Below are 25117 nucleotides of genomic sequence, written 5' to 3' on the forward strand. Positions count from 1 at the left end.
CCAAATGAGATTGAGAGGAATCTAGCTCAAGGCCATAGGTAACGTTTCAAATAAAGACGACCTAGAGATCTGGTGAAACCCTCTTTATTATGAAAGTAACTTCGGAAACAACCGGCACACAGTCAAGACATACAGGCAGCTCCTACGTCTGTACAGCTTTTTCAGAAACAAAAGTAAAACAAAGGCCTAACGTACATTCAATACAGAGCATGGAAAATCTGAGCTATAGAAATTTAAGGCCAACGTTCAGTATATGCTGCATGTCGACACAACTGGAAATTACCTTAAAATCGTGCTATAACACCAATCTTCCACACTCCGTAGTGAATCTCTAGAGGACCGAAAGCCAAACAGAACGGTGAAGCCACACCACTATCATACATTCAGGCTGGCCTGAGGGGGTTTGACGATAGCATGGTCTCATCTATGTGCTTCAGCAAACCCGCTGTCATGCACCATCGTCAAGTTGGAGGAGTTGGCTAAAGCACACAGAACTGGGATCCGGGCCCTAATCAAATGGTTTAAATAATTGCATCCTTCCATCCTCCCTTCCTTCCTTGGAATAATCACAGCTCTGATATTATTAGATCAGTAAAAGCTATGTATTGAAAGCTATGCTCTCAACCTAGCCGAAAAAGGTTTTAAAAAAAGAAAAAAAGAGAACATTTAAATCAGAGGGGCATCCGGTTGCCCTGGACGCTGATCTTCACCGCGTGGCCCGTCTTCGTCATACGCTTTATGTCAGCGAAGCGACGCAACTGTTTGTCCACCCGTGACATACCCTTCTTAACCGGGGCCTGGGAGACAGAGGGAGGAGAGGATTACAAAAGGATAGACAGGAAAGTGGAACTACTCTGTCGCAAACATTCACCAAAATACAGTGCGTCTTTGCCACAATATTGGACAGTGGTAGTACCACGACAAGCCTAGCGAGCAAGGTTATTGACACACACACACACCACACACACGCGCATCAAATTTGGAATGTTCTGTCGATCTGATATTTCTCATTAAGTTTCGTAACCATAGTATTTAAAACTCTGAACACTAAGTTGATTAGGAACACATTCCCACCATGCTGGGCACAAACTCAAGCAACAATGGTATAGCCAAATGTCTTAAATCCAGGGAAGTTCAAATGTCACAGCTCAAACAGTGTAGTACTGTGTGTTATGTTTTAAACAGGGGATTCATTCATTCATTCATTAGGCGGCTGGGCAAAAGTGTGCAGAACCGTTTGAATTGGTAAGTGGTGGTATGGTTGCTCTCCAGTCCACACTGCACACAGTGGCCCTGGGTAGAAGCTTACCCTCTCTCATTCTCAACCTTCACCATTAGTGGGGGTAACAATTAACTGACCTAAGATCAGTTTCTATGGGCAACTTTGTCCAACCAAGGACCAGCAAAAGACATGCAGGTGGCACTTACTGCCCCGTGTGGTGACAGTAGGAATTACAGGGGCATGCCATTGCCATCCACATTGATCTTCACCGCTGTGATGCGCCGCTGTGACCTCTGCTGGGCGATGCGACGTTTGTGCTTTTCCAATCGGCTTATCCCTTTCTTAATGCTCGTCTACAGTCGGGAACCAATCACATTCAGCTCCTTACCGATGCCCACGTCATGTATTGACAAAACATCTAACAGACCCAGTTCAGTCACAACTAAGGTAACTTAGCTAAAAATGACCTAGAAACGGTTATGTCCGGAATCAAGGATTTCAGGTTGGAGAAGAAAATTGGTCTGAATTATACAGTTAAAAGAAATGGGAAAACTATCCTTTCTCCTCCCTTCTCCCAGGCAGACAGCTGGACGGACAAACACTCACTGCTCTGGACTCGCTCTCCACGTTCCATTTGGGCCGCACAACATAGTCCTTGTTGGATGGCATGGGCACCCTGGCCCGGGCACAGAACCCAGGGTCGCCTGGGCGCAGAGCTCTGTCGGGCAACAAACACAGGAGGGGTGTCAGCAAAGAGCAACACAGACAACGGACTCAGACACAACATGTGAACACCGAGGTCACGACTCACTTCTCTTCTCCCGTCAGCACTTTCTCCAGGTCTCTATGAGGAGTCTGTCCCCCTGAGCTGTTGGGAGAGAGAGAGAGGGAGAACGAGATGGGAAGAGAGACAGAGTCTGAGTGACCACTGACTGACCTGGCCACACACAGTTAACAAACAGTAAGGGTGCAGCTAGCACTCTGCACACTGGTTTTAACACATGCCGTTACTGCCACTTTCCTGTTCAAAGGTTAGTGTTTGAGAATAGTAGCAAAGACGGTACAGTATGAAGATGGGCAGAAACTGCTTCATCGATAAAAGTCACCGATCATGCTTGTAAGCGATGTCATGGTGACGTTGGCGAGCTAAGCTCATGCGCAGAAACACGTCATCGGGTCTAACGGTCGTCTTGCGCCGAACTGCGCATCTGCTGCATGTCATATCAAAAGGCACTCCTTTGATATGTTGTTTTTGACTCAAATTAAAACGTGTCCGTTGGTCACTTTCACAAGGTTGAAGTAATAACTACTTAAGACATTGGCTCAAGTCTAGGTTGTGCCTTTAGATTTCAAGAAAATTAGCAACTTAGGAAGAATTTTCCCCCTTCTCTCATTGACTTTTCAAACACCAAACCCCGGCCTGGTTTGCTTGGACAGTTTGGCAGTTTCCCGGGAAGTCTCAAGATGTTGCGCCTCTGGGTTTCGAAACTCTACGGTGATTATATACTCAGAAAACATTTTGATAGATGACTGTAAATCGCACTGCTTTGGTGGAATTACCCGCACTGTCGAGAGTACATTACTCTCGAGTTGTGTATATAACATTTAATGAAATGGGTTATAGCAAATGTCACTCATGTACTGCCCTGCTGTGTGCTGCCCGGACCGACTCAGTTCTTTAGGTCCTAAAATAAGTGTCTCAATAAAGCATTGAACTCTATCAACACACAATGCACACCCAAACAAAACATACTGGCTACATACAGGCTATATGAAGAAACACCAAAAAAACTAAGATGTTTATTCCTGAACTGGAGAGAGATGTCATTTGAAGAGCAAGAGGATATGACGTACACAGAGGTTAGGGTTAAAAGGTCAGCGGGGGGTGGCCAGACAACCTTCACTGCTAACTGAGGAAGCGATCTATAGCTATACTCTGCATTGTGCCAAGATCGAAGCCCTGGCCCAGTGACGCGTTTTAGCTTCTGACAGAGATGGTAAGAGTTACAACAGCAAACACTGATCCAACACGGTTAAAATGAAGGGAATCTCCCACACAAACAATAATCTTACAAAGAAGCCTGTCTAACCCTCAACACTGCTCAAAATGAAGCCATACTCACAACAAAGCCTCAGTAACTCAAGGCTCAATCTGACTCTTCTACCATCATTCATACCAACACCTATCATTGTCTCTGGGGGAAAAAAACATCACCAGATATAACAACCTGGGGGGGTTGAAAATCTGACTGCAGCCAAAGTCACTCCTGTGTCGGAGCAATCATGCAACCACACTGAACCTGAGTTGCTGCGGGGAGAAGACATCCGGTTCCTTGGACCTCTCCACCTTTTGGGGCTGACTGGGGGGGGGGGCACGTTGGGAAGTAGACAAGTCATGGAGAGAGAGGGGGATTTGACAAAGATGAGCAGAGTGACACAGTGAAATGAGGAGTGTGAGGACTGTAAAGTAGATGAATAGAGGACAGGCAGGGGGAATAGATAGGAACAGTGGGACAATGAGCTGGAAAGGGTGGGAGGGGGCTGGTTGGAGTGAACAGACCATGTCTACTGGGATCACACGAGACAACTGCATGCGTGTGTTTAAGGGGGTATATTGTATAACAAGTGAGTGTATGTGTGGGACATCAATGAGTGTGTGTTGGGGTTTCCATTCCCCGCCTTCATTTGCTGAAAAAAAATGAAGCAGACAAATGGCCGGGAGAAACAAAATCCCATTGCAAAATAATGCGTTTTATTAATTGATGAAAATACCAGTTGACGTAAAAACATATGACAGTCTCGCTTATCGGTCTATAGGTTCATTTGCATAATTTAGTGGAATTAAATTGGCCTGTGTGTATTTCCATTAGTATCTTATTTATCCAACTATCACAGCCTAAATTGTGCAGGATTTCTCCTGCAGCTCCCCAGCTGGAGTAAAACCTGCTTTTATAATTAACCCATTTACTGCGCAACAATTCTAAATGCAATGGCCTGTTTAAAACCCTTTTGGTGCACGGTTGAAAAAGGACTAGTATTTTTATTTCTCAACTCGTAATTGAAGCACAACTATTTACCATTCAAGTGCAGGAAACAGGCTAATCAGCGCATCACCCACCAATTCACAATATGAGCTAGAGGCAGTGTGCATTATGAAAACATACTTACTTGTTTGAAACCTGAATTTATTTCATATTTTGATGTATGTCTTACCTTGCTTCAAAGTAGCCTATAGGATAAATTCAAGCATAGAAACTTGGGAGGATTTTTTTTTTTTATAAAGCCTTCATAGGCAGTGCCTTGAGTTTCAAGTTGAGGGAAGCAAGCAATTTATCCTAACATTTCTACCATTCTGCGTGCTAGTTTTGATTTTGATAGGAGCATTTTCGTGGAACATTGTCATTGGAATAATAATGTTTTCGTTCCTTAAAATCATTGTCAAGTGGTTAATCATAAAAATCGGAATTAAAATGAGATAAATCTGAAAGTTAAAAGTCAACTAATGCGAGTTCACCAGCCTCTGCCATATGGACACATTGATACATCTTGATCCATTGGCAGCTGAAGAAATGAGCGCATGGAACTCATAGCCTATAGGACAATGCAGCAGTAGGCCTAGAACTTCCATTGCTCTTTCACACAGAGGATTGGTGATTATCGAGGGGGAGACCGTTGATAAGATAATTCAAAATAGCTTACTGTGAGGAACTATAACTGTAATATATTATCATTCGCAATGGATGTTAAAAAAAAAAACAGGTGCACGTACTTCCTCAACATTATGGAGGACAGAGATACCAGACATCCTCATGACTCACATGGAGCACGACAAACAAAAGACAATGAAAAAATGGATGCATCTCATAAATTATGGTTATAAAATAAACCGTGTAACCTTAGCAGGTAGTGAACTCCGTGAACAACATTTCAACTTGGAGAATGAGAAAATGTCTAATTAATAGAAAATAAATAACAAGGCAAACAAGATACACAATGAAACAATTGCCATCAACTAAATAATAATATTCGAGACACTATCGGCACACATATTTGAGATGCTTTTCACTGACAGCCGCAACTCAATAATCAGCTAGGGCTATTGCCAGGAGCGCTATCCAAACTGCTTGTGATTTGAAACAATCCACAGCTATTTAAAATTCAAATTAAAAAGATAATGAGCCTTGATTCAGAACTTTTGTGAAATATCACAGCAACCGCTGAAAAATACATGGCAAATAGAAATCAAAACTGGATGGTGTTCAGAGATGGATGGGAGAGTTGAGCGAAGCGTAATGTTGGGATATACAAATAACAAAAGACTACACACATTTTATACACATTTTACAGACACAGTATATATTACATTCAGTGCATTAGGAAAGTATTCAGACACCTTGACTTTCCATGTTGTTATGCAACATCGTTATCAAAAATCAGCTAAATGGCATATATTATTATTATTATTATTTATCAAAAACATTTATCAAATCTACACACAATACCCCACAATGAAAAAGCAAAAACAGGTGTTTAGAAATGTTGGAAAATGTATTTAAATTAAAAAAAACTGAAATACACATTTACATAAGTATTCAGACCCTTCCCTCAGTACTTTGTTCCAGCACATCTGGAAGCGATTACAGCCTTTAGTATGATGCTATAAGCTTGGCACATCTGTATTTGGAGAATTTCTCACATTCTTCTCCAGCAGATCCTCTCAAGCTCCGTCAAGTTGGATGGGGAACTTTGCCGCACAGCTATTTTCAGGTCTCTCCAGAGATGATCGATTGGGTTCAAGTACGGGCTCTGGCTGGGCCACACTCCTGCGTCGTCTTGACTGTGTAGCTTAGGGTTGTTGTCCTGTTGGAAGGTGAACTTTCACCCCAGCTTGAGGTCCTGAGCGCTCTGGAGCAGGTTTTCATCAAGGAGCTTTATGTACTTGGCTCCGTTCATCTTTTCCTCAATCCTGACTAGTCTCCGAGACCCTGCTGCTAAAAAACATCTCAGCATGATGCTGCTACCACCAAGCTGTACCGTAGGGATGGTGCCAGGTTTCCTCCAGACGCTTGGCATTCAGGCAAAATAGTTCAATCTTGGTTTCGTCAGACCAGAGAATCTAGTTTCTTAAGGTCAGAGTCTTTAGGTGCCTTTTGGCAAACACAGAGGCACTCTAGAGCTCTGTCAGAGTGACCATCAAGTTCTTGGTCACCTCCAGTCTCCCCTGATTGCTCAGTTTGGCCAGGCAGCCAGTAGGAAGAAGAGTCTTCCAAATTTCTTCCATTTAAGAATGATGGAGGCCACTGTGTTCTTGGGGACCTTCAATGCTGGAGAAATGTTTTGGAACCCTTCCCCAGATCTATGCCTTGATACAATCCTGTCTCGGAGCTCTAGGAACAATTACTTGGACCTCATGGCTTGGTTTTTGCTCTGACATGCACTGTCAACTGTGGGACCTTTATTAGACAGGTGTGTGCCTTTCCAAATAATGTCCAATCAACTTAATTTACCACAGGTGGACTTCAATCAAGTTGTTGAAATATTTCAAGGATGCACCTGACCTCAATTTCGAGTTTCATATCAAAGGTCTGAATACTTATCTAAATAATGTATCCGTTTTTTTGTTTGTAATAAATTTGCTAAATTTTCTTTTAAAAACTGTTTTCGCTTTGTCATTATGGGGTGCTGAGGATTGTTTCTTTTTTAAATCCATTTTAGATTAAGGCTGTAACGTAACAAAATGTGGAAAAAGTCAAGGTGTCTGAATACTTTCCAGAGGCACTGGAGGTTCAGAACAAAAAAAAAATCTTTCTGGTCACGTTTTCCAGCTCTACAATGTCCTAATGGAAACCCCGGGGTGTGTGTGGGCACATTTACCTGAGGCGTCTTTTTTGCGGCATTTGCTGGTCGAGGTCTCTCTGTTGTCTCTCCTCGCGCGTCATGCCCTTGTAGTTAGATGTCAGGCCAAAGATGGGCCTGGACCACTCATCTGTACAGACACAGGAAGTAGCAATACCAAATACTCGAGCAATAACACCAACACTCAAACAAACAAACCTCTACAGAGGGGCAGTGTCCCATTGCTACATGCTAACTAGAAGTTGAAAACAACGCTATGAAACAGTTGAGTGAAAATGAGAGAATTTTTAAAACCCTATAATGACCTAATTCATTCTTTACTTGACTCAGTCAGACAATACCTGGTCAGCTATTACTTCAGCCAAACGCACATTATTGAATGCACATTTGATATGTTTTTGAGTATAGGTATGTAGGGGACTTACTGATGAGTTTGAGAGCGAGGTCCTTGTTGGGGCGCGACTCCTTGGGGTGTTTGTATAGGAACATGACGGCTCGACCTATCCCGCTGTGTTTGAGAGTCTCCTGACTCACACTGGGGAGCTGGGGGGGAGAACGGACAACCATTTGAAAACACAGGTCTTTATAAAGATTAAAAACCATGGTGATGTCTGGGCGGGGGGTTGCGGAAATGGAATCCCTAGCACTTACTTCCTGGAGGATCTTGAGGAGATCCTCTCTGATTTTGAGGGCCGGAAGACTCTTATCTGGCAACGGGCCGATCCACTCCTTGATAGCCGACATTACCCCGCTGTCGATGAACGTCTCCTTAAGGTCTTGCCTGAACGCACACACATGTCAGACCATATACGCATCCAAAAGACCAAATCACCTAAGTGCTATATGTAAACTCAATGGTACAACATTTTAAATTAAACACTAAATCATTCAGTCAGAGTTATATATATATATATATATATAAAACACACACATACAGTTGAAGTCGGAAGTTTACATTCACTAAGGTTGGAGTCATTAAAACTCGTTATCAACCACTCCACAAATTTCTTGTTAACTAAAGTTTTGGCAAGTCGGTTAGGACATCTACTTTGTGCATGACAAGTAATTTTTCCAACAATTGTTTACAGACAGATTATTTCACTTATAATTCACTGCGTCACAATTCGCGGTGTACAATGCCTACCTTTAAACTCAGTGCCTCTTTGCTTGACATCATGGGGAAATCAAAAGAAATCAGCCAAGAAAAAAAAGCTGAAATAAATCACTACTATTATTCTGACATTTGACATTTTTTAAATAAAATTGGTGATCCTAATTGCCCTAAAACAGGGAATTTTGACTAGGATTAAATGTCAGGAATTGTGAAAAACTGAGTTTAAATGTAATTGGCTAAGGTGTATGTAAACTTCCGACTTAAACTGTACGTACACCTATACTCATACAAACACATATACACGCACAGTACCAGTCAAAAGTTTGGACACACCTACTCATTCAAGGGATTTTTTTATATTTCTTTTTTTTACCATTTTCTACATTGTAGAATAATAGTGAAGACATCAAAACTATGAAACAACACATATAGAATAATCATGTAGTAACCAAAAAAAAGTGTTAAAGATAACATTTATATTTTAGATTCTTCTAAGTAGCCACCCTTTGCCTTGATAAAGGCTTTGCACACTCTTGGCATTCTATCAACCAGCTTCACCTGTAATGCTTTTCCAACAGTCTTGAATGAGTTCCCACATTTGCTGAGCACTTATTGGATGCTATTCCTTCACTCTGCAGTCCAACTCATCCCAAATTGGGTTGAGGTCAGATGATTGTGTAGGCCAGGCCATCTGATGCAGCACTACAATCACTCTTCTTGGTCAAATAGCCTTTACACAGCCTGGAGATGTGTTGGGTCATTGTCCTGTTGAAAAGGAAATGATAGTCCCAACGAAGCGCAAACCAGACAAAATGGCGTATCGCTGTGGTAGCCATGCTGAATAAGTGTGCCTTGAATTCTAAATAAATCACAGAGTGTCACCAGCAAAGGACCCCCACACCATCTCCATGCTTCCCAGAGAGAACCAGACATGCAGAGATCATCCATTCACCTACTCTGCGTCTCACAAAAACACAGCGGTTGGAACCAGAAATCTCAATTTTAGACACATCAGACCAGAAGGACAGATTTCCACCGGTCTAATGTCCATTGCACATGTTACTTTGTCCAGGCAAGTCTCTTCTTATTATCATTGTTGTCCTTTAGTAATGGTTTCTTTGCAGCAATTTGACCATGAAGGCCAGGTTCACACAGCCACTTCTGAACAGTTTATGTTGAGATGTGAGTGTTAGATTAACTCTAAAGCATTTATTAGGGCTGCAATTTCTGAGGTGCAGTTAACTCCAATGAACTTATCTTCTGCAGCAGAGGTAACTCCGCTGCAGAAGATAAGTTCATTAGAGTTAACTGTCCAAAGTCACTTCTATGCTCTCTTCAAGGAAAGCAACACTGAGGCATGCATGAGAGCATCAGCTGTTCCAGACGACTGTTTGATCACGATCTCCGTAGCCAACGTGAGTAAGACCTTTAAACAGGTCAACATACACAAGGCTGCGGGGCCAGACAGTGCTCCGTGCATGTGCTGACCAACTGGCAGGTGTCTTCACTGATATTTTCAACATGTCCCTGATTGAGTCTGTAATACCAACATGTTTCAAGCAGACCACCATAGTCCCTGTGCCCAAGAACAAAAAGTCAACCTGCCTAAATGACTACAGACCCGTAGCACTCATGTCTGTGGCCATGAAGTGCTTTGAAAGGTTGGTCATGGCTCACACCAACACCATTATCCCAGAAACCCTAGACCCACTCAAATTTGCATACCACCCAAACAGATCCACAGATGATGCAATATCTATTGCACTCCATACTGCCCTTTCCCACCTGGACAAAAGGAACACTTGTGAGAATGCTATTCATTGACTACAGCTCAGCGTTCAACCCCATAGTACCCTCAAAGCTCATCACTAAGCTAAGGATCCTGAGACTAGACACCTCCCTCTGCAACTGGATCCTGGACTTCCTGAGAGGCCGCCCCCAGGTGGTGAGGGTAGGTAGCAACATCTGCCACGCTGATCCTCAACACTGGAGCCCCCCAGGGGTGCGTGCTCAGTCCCCTCCTGTACTCCCTGTTCACCCACGACTGCATGGCCAGATCACCGACAACGACGAGACAGCCAATCGGGAGGAGGTCAGAGACATGGCCGGGTGGTGCCAGAATAACAACCTATCCCTCAACGTAACCAAGACTAAGGAGATGATTGTGGACTACAGGAAAAGGAGGACCGAGCATCCCCCCATTCTCGTCGACCGAGCTGTCGTGGAGTAAGTTGAGAGCTTCAACTTGGTGTCCACATCAACAACTAACTAGAATGGTCCAAACACACCAAGATAGTCATGAAGAGGGCACAACAAAGTCTATTCCCCCTCAGGAAATTAAAAAGATTTGGCATGGGTCCTGAGATCCTCATAAGGTCCAACAGCTACAACATCGAGAGCATCCTGACTGGTTGCATCACTGCCTGGTACGGCAATTGGGCGGCCTCTGACCGCAAGGCACTACAAAGGGTAGTGATTACGGCCCAGTACATCACTGAGGCGAAGTTGCCTGCCATCCAGGACCTCTATATCAGGCGGTGTCAGAGGAAGGCCCTAAAAATTGTCAAAGACCCCAGCCACAGACTGTTCTTTCTAGTACCGCATGGTACCAGAGTGCCAAAAAGGCTTCTCAACAGTTTTTACCTCCAAGCCATAAGACTCCTGAACAGGTAATCAAATGGCTACCCGGACTATTTGCATTGTGTGCCCCCCCAAACCCTCTTTTTCGCTGCTGCTACTCTGTTTATCATATATGCAGTCACTATAACTATACACTCATGTACATACTACCTCAATTGGTCTGACCAACCACTGCTCCCACACATTAGCTAACCCGTCTATCTGCATTGTGTCTCACACACCACCCGCCAACCCCTCTTTTACACTGCTGCTACTCTGTTAATCATATATGCATAGTCACTTTAACCATACCTACATGTACATACTACACCAAATCAGCCCGACTAACCAGTGTCTGTACGTAGCCTCGCTACTTTTATAGCCTCGCTACTTTTATAGCCTCGCTACTGTATACAGCCTGTCTTTTTTACTGTTGTTTTATTTCTTCACCTACCCATTGTTCACCGAATACATTTTTTGCACTATTGGTTATAGCCTGTAAGTAAGCATTTCACTGTTGTATTCAGCGCACGTGACAAATAAACTTTGATTTGATCTCTAGGTCTTCCTTTCCTGTGACGGTCCTCATGAGAGCCAGTTTCATCGTAGTGCTTGATGGTTTTGGTGACTGCGCTTGAAGAAACTTTCAAAGTTCTTGAAATATTCCAGATTGACTGACCTTCATGTCATAAAGTAATGATGGACTGTCGTTTCTCTTTGCTTATTTGAGCTGTTCTTGTCATAATATGGACTTGGTCTTTTACCAAATAGGGCTATCTCCTGTATACCACCCCTACCTTGTCACAGCACAACTGATTGGCTCAAACTCATTAAGGAAAACATTCCACAAATTGACTTTAACTAGGCATACCTGTTAATTGAAATGCATTCCAGGAGACTACTTCATGAAGCTGGTTGAGTGAATGCCAAGTGTGCAATGCTGTCATCAAGGCAAAGTGTGGCTACTTGAAGAATCTCGAATATAAAATATATATTTTGATTTGTTCAACAGTTTTTTGGTTACTACATGATTCCATATGTTATTTCATAGTGTTGATGTCTTCAATATTATTCTACAATGTAGAAATGAGCAAAAAAAAAAAACCCTGGAATGAGTAGGTGTGTCCAAACTTGACTGGTACTATAAATACACACACCAAGTACACAGTAAACATTAAGAACACCTGTTCTTTCCATGACAGACTGACCAGGTGAATCTATTATCCCTTATTGATATCTCTTATTAAATCCACTTCAAAATCAGTAGAGACGAAGGAGAGGAAGACAGGTTAAATAAATATTTTTTTTAAAGCCTTGAGAGATGGATTGCGTATGTATACCACTCAGAGGGTGAATGGGCAAGACAAAAGATTAAAGTACCTTTGAACGGGGTATGGTAGTAAGTTGCAGGCGCACCTGTGTAAGTGTCAAGATCTGCAACACTGCTGGGGTCTTCACGCTGAACAATTTCCTTTGTGTATCAAGAATTGTCCACACACACAACCGTTCAAAGGTTTGGGGTCATTTAGAAATGTCCTTGTTTTTGATCAGAAATACAGTGTAGACATAGTTAATGTTGTAAATGACTACTGTAGCTGGAAACGGCAGATTATTTTATGGAATATTTACAAAGGCATACAGAGGCCCATTACCAGCAATCATCACTCATGTGTTCCAATGGCACATTGTGTTAGTTAATCCAAGTTTGTCATTTTAAAAGGCGAATTGATCATTAGAAAACACTTTTGCAATTATGTTAGCACAGCTGAAAACTATTTAATGAAGCTGCCACAACATTAACAATGTCTACACTATTTCTGATCAATTTGATGTTATTTTAATGGACACAACATATATTTTTTTTAAAGGAAATTTCTAAGTGACCCCAAACTTTTGAACGGTATTGTACACACACACACACACACACACACACACACAACCACAACCTTCAGAAAGTATTCAGACCCCTTGACCTTTTCCACATTTTGTTACATTACAGCATTATTCAAAAATGTATTAAACAGTCTACAAGGCAAAAATGTTTCTTTTTTTAAAAAGAAATAGTTGAACATTAAATAAAAAACATAAATACCTTATTTACATAAGTATTCAAACCCTTTGCTTATGAGACTTGAAGTTGAGCTCAGATGCATCCTGTTTCCACAACTTGATTGGAGTCCACCTGTGATAACTTCAATTGATTGGACATGATTTGGAAAGGCACACACCTGTCTGTATAAGGTCCCACAGTTGACAGTGCATGTCAGAGCAAAAAAGGAGCCACGAGGTCGAAGGAATTGTCAGTTGAGCTCTGAGACAAGATTGTGTCGAGGCACAGATTGGAGGAAGGGTACACAAAAATGTCCCACTTGGAGTATGCCAAAAGGCACCTAAAGACTCTCAGAACATTAGAAACCAGATTATCTGGTCTGATGAAGCCAAGATTTAACTCTATGGCCTGAATGACATGCGTCATGTCTGGATGAAACCTGGCACCATCCCTACAATGAAGCAATCATGCTGTGGGGATGTTAATCAGCGGCAGGGACTGGGAGACTAGGCAGGATAGAGGGAAGGATGAACGGAGCAAAGTAGAGAGGTCTTTGATGAAAACCTGCTCCAGAGCGCACAAGATCTCAGACTGGGGCAAAGGTTCACCTTCCTACAGGACAACATCCCTAAGCACACAGCCAAGACAATGCAGGAGTGGCTTCGGGACAAGTCTCGGAATGTCCTTGAGTGGCCGAGCCAGGCAGGACTTGAACCTGATCGAACATCTCTGGAAATAACTAAAAATAGCTGTGCAGCGACACTCCCCATCCAACCTGACAGAGCTTGAGAAGATCTGCAGAGAAGAATGGGAGAAACTCCCCAATTACAGGTGTGTCATGCTTGTAATGTTATACCGAAGAAGACTCGAGGCTGTAATCGCTGCCAAAGGTTCTTCAACAAAGTACTGAGTTAAGGGTCTGAATACTTATATTTTTTATAAAATATTTCTAAAAACCTGTTTTTGCTTTGTCATCATGGATTATCGTGTGTAGATTCGAGGGGGAAAACAATTTAATCAGTTTTAGAATAAGGCTCTAACGTAACAAAATGTGGAAAAAGTCAAGGGGTTTGAATACTTTACGAATGCACTGTATGTGTATACACACACACCACCAGTCAAAAGGGGTTCTTTTATTTTTTGTATTTTCTACATTGAAGAATAATAGTGAAGTCAAACTATTAAACAGGTATATGGAATCATGTAGTAAGAAAGTGTTACACGAATCAAAATATATTTTATATTTGAGATTCTTCAAGTAGCCACCGTTTGCCTTGGGTGACAGCTTTGCACACTCTTGGAATTCTCTCAACCAGCTTCATGAGGTAGTCACCTGGAATGGATTTCAATTAACAGGTGTGCCTTGTTAAAAGTAGTTCATTTGTGTAATTTCTTTACTTCATAATGTATTTGAGCCAATCAGTTGTGTTGTGACATGGTAGGGGTGGTATACAGAAGATGGTGTTTTACCAAGTCCACATTATGGCAAGATCAGTCCAAATAAGCAAAGAGAAACGACAGTCCATCATTACTTAAAGACATGGTCAGTCAATCTGAAAAATGTCAAGAACTTTGAAAGTTTCTGCAAGAACAGTTTTAAAAACCAAGCGCTATGGTGAAACTGGGTCTCATGTGGACTGCCACAGGAAAGGAAGACCCAGCTTTACCTCTACTCTAGAGGATAAGTTCATTAGAGTTAACATGGCCGAATTGTTGCAAAGAAACCACTACTAAAGGAGACTTGCTTGGGTCAAGAAACACAAGCAATGGACATTAGACCGGTGGAAATGAGTCCAAATTTGAGATTTTTGCTTCCAACCGCCGTGTCTTTGTGAGACGCAGGGTAGGTGAACGGATTATCTCTGTACGTGTGGTTCACACCATGAAGCATGGAGGAAGAGGTGTGATGGTCAGTGACTCAACAGGACAATGACCCAACACACCTCCAGGCGGCGTAAGGGCTATTTGACCAAGGAGAGTGATGAGTGCTGCATCAGATCACCTGGCCTCCACAATCACCCGACCTCAACCCTATTCTGATGGTTTGAGATGAGTTGAACCGCAGAGTGAAAGAAAAGCAGCCAACAAGTGCTCAGCATATGAGGGAACTCCTTCAAGACTGTTGAAGCATTCCTCATGAAGCTGGTTGAGAGAATATCAAGTGTGAAAAGCTGTCATCAAGGCAAAGGGTGGCTTCTTTGAAGAATACAAAACAAAATATATTTACATTTTGAAACACTTTTTTGGTTACTACATGATTCCATATGTGTTATTTCATAGTTTATGTCTTCATTATTATTCTACAATCTAGAAAATAAAAACCCTTGAATGAGTAGGTGTCCAAACTTTTGACTGGTACTGTACACACCAGTGGAGGTTGCTGAGGGGGGAGATGGCTCATAAGAATGGCTGGAACGGAACAAATGGAATGGCATCAAACTACACTTCTGATTTACTGATTTTATTCTACTCAGTCTGCTGCAGCCATTACCACGAGCCCATCCTCCCTAATTAAAAGGTGCCACGAACCTCCTGTAATACACACACACACACACACACACACACACACACACACACACAGTGTACAAAACATTAGGAACACCTTCCAAATATTGAGTTGCACCGCCCCCTTTCCCCTCAGAACAGCCTCAATTCATCTGGGAATGGACTCTACAAGGTATCTAAAGCTAGATGTCCTTTGGGTGGTGGGCTAGTCTTGACACCAACAGGAAACTGTGGGCATGGAAAACACAGCAGCATTGCAGTTCTTGACACACTCAAACAGGTGCGCCTGGAACATACCACGTTCAAAGGCACTTTAATATTTTGTCTTCCCATTCAACCTCTGAATGGCACATATACACAATCTATGTCTCAATTGTCTCGAGGCTTAAAAATCATTGTTTAACCCGTCTCCTCCCCTTCAACTACACCAGACTTTCTTTAAGTATGTTAATGGTGGGTCGCGATGTGTCAGAGTAAATGTATAATTATTTAATGAATTATTGGAATTGATTTGGCCAAGTGCAACTGCGGTCTCTGCTCAGTTTGGCAGCTGCGCGATAGGGAGATGCCCTGGTCTTTTTTCTGCAGTTTTATCAAGATCACTCCGCGACACACGCTGCAGCGTTGTGGTTCAGCAGCAGACGATGCGCTGTCGTTAAGCAGCAGACGACGCGCTGTCAGCCACAGACTCGCCGCCAAAAGTTCTGAGTGAGCTCAATCGTCATGAAAAGCCAAAACACCGATGAGTTTCTCCCTCTTTCACACAAAACCTCGAGAAATAACGAGAAGCTCCCTCAATGTTTTTTGTTCGGGGAAGCGCTTAGTAATGAGTCAATCAAAATGAACAAATTCCTATAACGACATGTCCTGACCAAACATCCACAGCGTGACGGTGTACCCAGGGAATTATTTCAGAACCGGGCAGAATGCTTCAGGAAAGTGCTTCCACAGTGGAAAAGTCAGTCAGCTAGCAGGGCATTGTAATTCTATAAACAGGTGATAAGCAGAAATAAGGGAATACTAACTCTCATAGTAGTATATGAGAGTTTCTCTTTAAAACAATCCCCTGGCCTTGTACGCAGCTAATAGCTAACGTTAGCCAAAGCAAGCTAACTAGCTACTGATAAGTGCAACCCTAAGTAACAGTACAGATGTAGATTAAAAATTCAGGCCTACTGTACATTTCACTGTATAAATTATTGTTGAAAACTAGTCTCGGTTGGAACTGTTGCTGTTAAAGTCATCATTTTTATTCTGAACTGGAATAAACTGATTGAAGCCAGATACTTTTTGAGACAAACGCACACACAGTTCTGGGTTGCTCATCTGCAGCAAGAAGCCGTCTCCTGCCTGCCTGAGAGTCAGTTAAGAACTATTTCTTATTTACAATGATGGCCTATGGCGGCCAAACCTGCTCAATGCTGGGATAATTGCGTGCCGCCTGTGGGACTCCCAATCGCGTCAGGATGTGATACAGCCTGGATCAATCAGTTTTGTTCCAGTTCAGAATAAAACTGACGACTTCTATTTTAACAGCAACAGCTCCAACCTACACTTTCTTTCGACAATAATTTCTACAGTAAGATGTACAGTAAGCCTGATCATTTACTTACAGTTGCACTATCAAAAAGCCCGTGTGTCAGTTCTGTTATGCATCTGTGATCAATCAGTTTGTTCCCGTTCAGAATTAAAATTATTTATTGAATTTAACAGCAACAGTTCCAACCCAGACTGATATGTAAGAGTTTTTTAAAATGGGGGAAAATAAACATGAAAAGCTATTGGATATGGCTATTTAATTTAATTGTTATTCGTTTTTGGCTACATTGCATTAGTTTTTATGCATAAGGGCAATGAAATGTACCAATATTTACGTATAGTTTAATACGTTCCTAAGCTTGGGTCTCAGGAAATGATGAGAATTTCTCATTTGGGTTCCAGGCTGAAAACATTTAAGAACCCCTGATCTACAGATTGAGGTGGAATTAACAAAGTGACATCGATAAAGGATCATAACTTTCACCTGGTCAGTCTGTCATGGAAAGAGCCAGTGTTGCTAATGTTTTCTACACTCAGTGTCTATAGACTAGGCTTGTGGTAGTATTGAGAGCCATGGATAGACTCACTTTTTTAGGTGCATAACTACAGTGGGGAGGAGGGTCAGCTTTTTTAACGCTGGCTTCTTCTGAGCGTTCAGTGTTCTGTCCTCCTGTAAATCACATAGAATGTTACACCCACACCAGAATTATGAAGACCTATGACAGAACACACATTTTGGAGCCCAGAACATCACCTCTGCAGCTTCTGTCATCTTGGTGATCATAGCGCTGACCACGTCATCAGCGTCACTGATGAATGTTCCCCCGTCTCGGTTCCGTCGGCGCTTCCCGCTCTGGGCCTTCTTACGAGCCAGCATCACGTCGAAGTCCGACATGAAACTGGTGCTGAATAGAAACAGAGTCAGCCGTGCCTCCACTATAGAATGAAAGTATAGTGGCAAGTGGAAATCGACTGATTGAAAACATTGAGATATACATGAGATACTCACTCTTGGCCACCACCCCTGTCCACGCCCTCATCAGAGTCAGAGTCATCTGCCATTCCTTTCTTCGCAGAGGCCTGAGATTGGCTCTTATCCCCCTCCAGATCCTCCTGATTGAAACCCTATATTGGTGCAGAAACAACGTCAGCCGCAGGGAATTTGAATCAGATGCGCTATAGTTTCGGTGTTTAGACAATTCCCGAGAGTCCCTAAACCTTTGGGGGCGGTTTCCCAGACACATTAAACTTGGTCTATGATTGGGAAACCGACCCTTGGTGTTCATAGATCTGAAAGGACTGGATATGGTAGTTTGACCTTTTCACTGTGTTTTTCAAATTTTTTACGTTATGGCGGTATTTGATGTTACTGAATAATAAAGGTTCTTGGGTAAATGTGTTTTATGGGGAATGCATGATCCCAGGCTGGCAACAAATGAATTCTAAATTTTTAAAGGCTTGCTCCAATCTTCAACCAAACTTACTATGCATTCGGGAAAGTATTCAGACCACTTTACTTTTTGTTACCTTACAGCCTTATTCTAAAATTGATTAAAATAAAACTCAATCTTCACACAATACCCCATAATGACGAAGCAAAAACATTTTTTTAACACACTTTTGCCCATTTATTAACTAAAAACAGAAATACCTTATTCACATAAATATTCAGACTCTTTTTACTCAGGTGCACCCCGTTTCCATTGATAATCCTTGAGAAGTTTCTACAACTTGATTGGTGTCTACCTGTGGTAAATTCTATGAATTGGATTTGGAAAGGCACACCTGTCTATCTACAAATTCCCACAGTTGACAGTGCATGTCAGTTATAAATTATACTTTGGATGGTGTATCAATACACCCAGTCACTACAAAGACGTTTTGTCCTGAATACAAAGCATTATGTTCGGGGCAAATCTAACAACATCACTGAGTACCAATCTACATACTTTCAAGCATGGTGGTGGCTGCATCATGTTATGGGTATGCTCTTCATCGGCAAGGACTAGGGAGTTTTTTTAGGGGGGATGAAAATAAACAGAGCTCAGCACAGACAAAATCCTACAAAAAATATATAGTTCAGTCTGCTTTCCAACAGACACTGGGAGACAAATTCACCTTTCAGCAGGACAATAACCTAAAACATAGTTACCGTTTTGACTTTAATTGGTTTGAAAATCTATGGCAAGACTTGAACATGGCTGTCTAGCAATGATCAACAATAAGAGTTTTAAAAAACAAAACAGGCAAATATTGTACAATCCAGGTGTGCAAAGCTCTAAGAGACTAAGAGATACTGTATATTTGTGTTTTATTTCTCAATATTCTTTAAAAATATATAATTTCTTTCACTTCGTCAGAGTATTTTGTATAGATTCAAAATAAATAAATCTATCCATTTTAATCCCATTTTGTAACAACAAAATGTCAAGGAGTTTGACTACTTTTGGAAGGCACTGTATCTACCTCACACCCCTGCACATGGACTTGGTACTGGTACCCCATGTATATATAGCCAAGTTATCTTTACTCACTGTGTATATAATGACTTTGCTATTATTTCTCTATTTTCTTTCTCTCTGCATTGATGGGAAGATATCATAAGTAAGCATTTCACTGTTGTTCATGAAGCATGTGTCGAATAAAATTTGATTTGTACAACTCACCGTAAACTCTTCCCCCTCTTCATCGCCAGAGTCACCAAAAATGTCTGCAATCATTTTCCTATTCGAGAGAGAGCATACCATACTGACTACAACACACACATCCTTTCAGTACATACGGAAAGTATTCAGACCCTTTCACTTTTCCACATTTTGTTACGTTACAGCCTCATTCGAAAATGGACTAAATACATTTTTTTCCTCATTCCACACACAATACCCCACAATGACAAAGCAAAAACAGTATTCAGAACCTTTGCTATGAGTCTTAATTAAGTTTAGGTGCATCCCGTTTCCATTGATCATCCTTGAGGTGTTTCTACAACTTGATTGGTGTCCACCGGGGGTAAATAACATTTATTGGACATGATTTGGAAAGGCCCACCTGTCTATATAACGTCCCACAGTTGACAGTGCATGTAAGAGCAAAAATCAAGCCACGAGGTCCAAGGAATTGTCCGTAGAGCTCCGAGACAGGATTGTGTCACAGATCTGAGGAAGGGTACCGAAAAATGTCTGCAGCATTGAAGGTCCCCAAGAACACAGTGGCCTCCTTCATTCTTAAATGGAGGAAGTTTGGAACCACCAAGCCTCTTCCAAGAGCTGGCCGCTCGGCCAAACGGAATAATCGGGGAGAAGGGCCTTGGTCAGCGGGGTGACCAAGAACCGGATAGTCACTCTGACAGAGCTTCAGCTCTACGGAGATGGGAGAACCTCCCAGAAGGACAACCATCTCTGCAGCACTCCACCAATCAGGCTTTTATGGTAGAGTGGCCAGACAGAAGCCACTCCTCAGTAAAAGGCACATGACAGCCTGCTTGGAGTTTTTGGCAAAAGGCACCTAAAGGACTCTCAGACCATGAGAAACAAGATTATCTGGTCTGGTGAAACCAACATTGAACTCTTTGGCCTGAATGCCAAGCATTCAGTCTGGAGGAAACCTGGCACTATCCCTACGGTGAAGCACGGTGGCGGCAGCATCATGCTGTGGGGATGTTTTATCGCGGCAGTGACTGGGGGAACTAGTCAGGATTGAGGCGAAGGTTCACCTTCCAATAGAACGACCTTAAGCACACAGCCAAGACTACACAGGAGTGGCTTGGGAACAAGTCTCAAAGTCCTTGAGTGGCCCAGCCTGAGCCAGGACCTGTTCGAACATCTCTGGAGAGACCTAAAAATAGCTGTGCAGTGACCCTCCCCATCCAACCTGACAGAGCTTGAGAAGATCTGCAGAAAAGAATGGGAGAAACTCCTCAAATACAGTTGTGCCAAGCTTGTAGCGTCATACCCAAGAAGACTCGAGGCTGTAATCGCTGCCAAAGGTGCTTCAACAAAGTACTGAGTAAAGAGTCTGAATAGTTATGTAAATGTAATATTTCAGTTTAATTTACTTAAATTAAAAAACATTTTTTTTCTGTTTTTGCTTTGTCATTATGGGGCATTGTTGGTAGATTGATGAGGGGGGAAAAAAATCATCCATTTTAGAAAAAGGCTGTAATGTAAATGTCAAGGGGTCTGAATACTTTCCAAATGCACTGTACATAGCTACTTCATACCACAGCACATTGACCCGGCAATTGTAACTTACTTTTACTCATTGTTATTCACTAAGTAATTATTCCTTTTGTCACTATTTCAATATCAATCTATCTCTAACTCTATTGTTGGAAAGGGACCCATAAGGAATCATTTCACTGTTAGTCTACACCCGGTGTTCACAAATGCATTTGATTGGATTTATGTCAAGTTCCACAATAAAAATACTACTACTTTCATTACAGAAAGAATCTCAAATCGGATAAAAACGAAAGTAAACAAAAATCTCATTTGTGTAAGGAAAATCATAACTCAAACTAAAAAGGAGTGTGTGTGGGGGAGAGGGGGATCGGAATACTTACTCTTCCTCATCGCCTGAATCGCTGTCGCTACCAAACAGTGTTTTCTCGTCCTTCTTCCCTCCTTCCACCTTCTGTCCATCATCCTCGTCTTCGCTTTCTGATCCCAGTTCCCGCAGTTTGGCCATGGTTTTGTCGGGCGCCTCCGAGCCTGCGTCACTGTCGGAGTTGTCATCGTCAGACACGGCGCGGCTCTTCTTCACCACTGAGGAAGAGTCACCACCATTATTATCATCCTCAGCCCCACGGCTCTGACAAAAACTATTTTACATGATTTAACCATGAAGTCCAACTGAGGTCAGAAGACCACTTTTACAAGGGAGACCCAGCCAACAGAGCATGTCAATAAAAAAAAACACACACCTAACACACTATGTAGGAAATAGAGGGTAATTTAAGATGCAGCCTTAATCGCCACACACTAGCTAACCATCAGACTTCAAGATAAGGTGTGCCTCATAAATGGCAACCTATTCCCCATTCAGTACATTACTTTTGACTAGAGACACCCAACTGCACATGCCCAACTGCCGGTCTGTCATATTACCTGGTTCGTCAGCCTTGTCCTCCTCACCTTCACTGTCTGACAGGATGGCTTTCTTCCTCTTCACTGTAACAGTACATAGACATCAAAATCACATTAACATACAGTGGGGCAAAAAAGTATTTAGTCAGCCACCAATTGTGCAAGTTCTCCCACTTAAAAAGATGAAAGAGGCCTGTAATTTTCATCATCGGTACACTTCAACTATGACAGACAAAATGAGAAAAAAAATCCAGAAAATCACATTGTAGGATTTTTAATGAATTTATTTGCAAATTATGGTGGAAAATAAGTATTTGGTCAATAACAAAAGTTTCTCAATACTTTGTTATTTACCCTTTGTTGGCAATGACAGAGGTCAAACGTTTTCTGTAAGTCTTCACAAGGTTTTCACACACTGTTGCTAGTATTTTGGCCCACTCCTCCATGCAGATCACCTCTAGATCAGTGATGTTTTGGGGCTGTTGCTGGGCAACACGAACTTGGAAACTCCCTCAAAAGATTCTCTATGGGGTTGAGATCTGGAGACTGGCTAGGCCACTCCAGGACCTTGAAATGCTTCTTAACGAAGCCACTCCTTCGTTGCCCAGGCAGTGTGTTTGGGATCATTGTCATGCTGAAAGACCCAGCCACGTTTCATCTTCAATGCCCTTGCTGATGGAAGGAGGTTTTCACTCAAAATCTCACAAAAACAATCAATCATAATCACTAGTTATAAATACTAATCCAGTTTAGCAGGCAATATTAACCAGGTGAAATTGTGTCATTTCTCTTGCGTTCATTGGACGCAGAGTCAGGGTATATGCAGCAGTTTGGGCTGCCTGGCTCATTGCAGACCACCATAGTCCCTGTGCTCAAGAACACTAAGGTAAACTGCCGCAACAACTACCGACCCGTAGCACTCACGTCTGTAGCCATGAAGTGCCTTGAAAGGCTGGTCATGACTCACATCAACACCATCATCCCAGAAACTCTAGACCCACTCCAATTTGCATACCACCACAACAGATCCACAGATGATGCAATCTCCATTGCACTCCACATTGCCATTTCTCACCTGGACAAAAGAAACACCTATGTGAGAATACTATTCATTGATTACAGCTCAGCGTTCAATACCATAGTGCCCCCAAAGCTCATCAATAAGCTAAGGTCCCTGGGACTAAACACCTCCCTCTACAACTGGATCTTGGACTTCCCGGCGGGCCAACCCACACATCTGCCACGTTGATCCTCAACACAGGGGCCCCTCAGGGATGCGTGCTCAGTCCCCTCCTGTACTCCCCATTCACTCATGACTGCACACCCAGGCACGACTCCAACACCATCATTACATTTGCAGATGACAACAGTGGTAGGCCTGAACACCGACAAGACAGCCTATAGGGAGGTAGTCAGAGACCTGGCCGTGTGGTGCCAGGACAACAACCTCTCAACGTGATCAAGACAAAGGAGATGATTGTGGACTACAGGAAAAGGAGGACCGAGCACGCCCCAATTTTCATCGACGGGGCTGTAGTGGAGCAAGCTGAGAGCTTCAAGTTCCTTGGTGTCCACATCACCAACAAACTAACATGGTCCAAACAAACCAAGACTATCGTGAAGAGGGCACAACAAAGCCTATTCCCCCTCAGGAAACTGAAAAAGATTTGGCATGGGACCTCAGATCCTCAAAAGGTTCTACAGCTGTACCATCGAGAGCATCTTGACTGGTTGTATCACTGCCCGGTACGGCAACTGCTCTGACTCCGACCGCAAGCAACTACAGAGGGTAGTGCGAAAGGTCCAGGAAATCACTGGGGCAAAGCTTCCTGCCATCCAGGACCTCTGTACACCAGACGGTGTCAGAGAAAGGTCCTACAATTTTTCAAAGACTCCAGCCACCCTCACCCATAGACTGTTCTCTCTGCTACCGCGCGGAAAGCAGTACCAGAACCAGAACGCCAAGTCTAGGTACAAGAGGATTCTAAACAGTTTCTACCCTCAAGCCATAAGACTCCTAAAAATCTAGTTAAATGGTTACCCAGACTATTTGCAGTGTCCCCCTCTTTACACCACTGCTACTCACTGTTGTCATCTATGCATAGTCACTTTAATTACACGACCAACATGTACATATTCCCTCAACTAACCGGTACATTGACTCTGTATCGGTACCCACTTGTATAAAGTCTCACTATTGTCATTTCACTGCCGTTACTTTTATCTCTTATCTGTATTGTTTTGAAACTGCATTGTTGGTTAAGGGCTCGTAAGTAAGCATTTCACTGTAAGGTGACCTGTTGGATTCGGCGCGTGTGACTAATAGAATGTTATTTGATTTCACTCTCCCGAAACGGACAACAAATACAACTGGATTCGTAATCCCTTTCTTGTCCTGCCTCCAGTCCACTTACCGATATTTGAACAAGAGAGCCTCATCGAAATTGCAACAAGCGGTTTTGTGAAAATTGAATTTAAATCAGAAGCCACTGCCAGATTTCTGGATAGGGCTGCGCTCAGAGTATCCTGCCTTGGCAAATCGTGTTGTTAAGACACTGATGCCCTTTGCAACCACATACCTATGGGAGAGTGGATTCTCAGCCCTCACTAGCATGAGAACTAAATACAGTCAGACTGTGTGTGGAAAATGATTTTAGACTGAGACTTTCCAATACAACCCGACATTGCAGAGTTATGTGCATCCAGTCAAGGATGCACTCCCTTCTCACTTACCAGTGGTTATTACATTTTTTTTTTTAAATCGAACAAATAAGGTTTTATATGTAAAATGGCTAAATAAAGAGCAAAAGTATTGATTATTATATTATTATTTGTGCCCTGGTCCTATAAGAGCTCTTTGTCACTTCCCACAAGCCGCGTTGTGACAAAAACTCATTCTTATGTTTAATAAATGTATCGTATACTGTGTTTAGCAGGCTTACAATGATGGCAAAAAAACAACATTTGAGAGTGCACTGACCCTGGTACGCAGCTGGAGGTTGAATGTTTGAAGGGGTACAGGACTATAAATAGTTTGGGAACCCTGGTTTAAACAATAACATGGAACTGTTGTAGTATGAATCCGTGTACTAAACCAGAGCATGTCGATATCTAGAGCAAGTGAATAG

General features: G+C 42.4%; 1 protein-coding gene across 3 annotated transcripts in view; it reads right to left on the minus strand.

Moving 5' to 3' along the window:
- Positions 1-68: 68 nt before the first annotated feature.
- The window catches only part of LOC118397028 (protein IWS1 homolog), a 30783-nt gene continuing 5734 nt past the window's right edge, over positions 69-25117 (minus strand). The window contains exons 4-17 of one of the 3 annotated variants that reach the window (XM_035791425.2): positions 22011-22073; positions 21467-21668; positions 19572-19629; positions 17915-18030; positions 17660-17810; positions 17493-17575; positions 7730-7859; positions 7504-7621; positions 7097-7208; positions 3523-3582; positions 2034-2090; positions 1829-1940; positions 1429-1575; positions 656-797 (exon numbers count right to left, since the gene is read on the minus strand). In XM_035791425.2, coding sequence (XP_035647318.2) covers positions 1453-1575; positions 1829-1940; positions 2034-2090; positions 3523-3582; positions 7097-7208; positions 7504-7621; positions 7730-7859; positions 17493-17575; positions 17660-17810; positions 17915-18030; positions 19572-19629; positions 21467-21668; positions 22011-22073 — 1385 coding nt within the window. In that variant the 3' untranslated portion in view covers positions 656-797; positions 1429-1452. Of the gene's footprint in view, positions 798-1428; positions 1576-1828; positions 1941-2033; positions 2091-3522; positions 3583-7096; positions 7209-7503; positions 7622-7729; positions 7860-17492; positions 17576-17659; positions 17811-17914; positions 18031-19571; positions 19630-21466; positions 21669-22010; positions 22074-25117 lie in introns of all 3 variants that reach the window. The other 2 variants (XM_035791424.2, XM_035791426.2) reach the window with 2 other exon arrangements.

The sequence above is a fragment of the Oncorhynchus keta genome, chromosome 18 (assembly GCF_023373465.1).
Source record: "Oncorhynchus keta strain PuntledgeMale-10-30-2019 chromosome 18, Oket_V2, whole genome shotgun sequence".
NCBI classification, from domain to species: domain Eukaryota; kingdom Metazoa; phylum Chordata; class Actinopteri; order Salmoniformes; family Salmonidae; genus Oncorhynchus; species Oncorhynchus keta.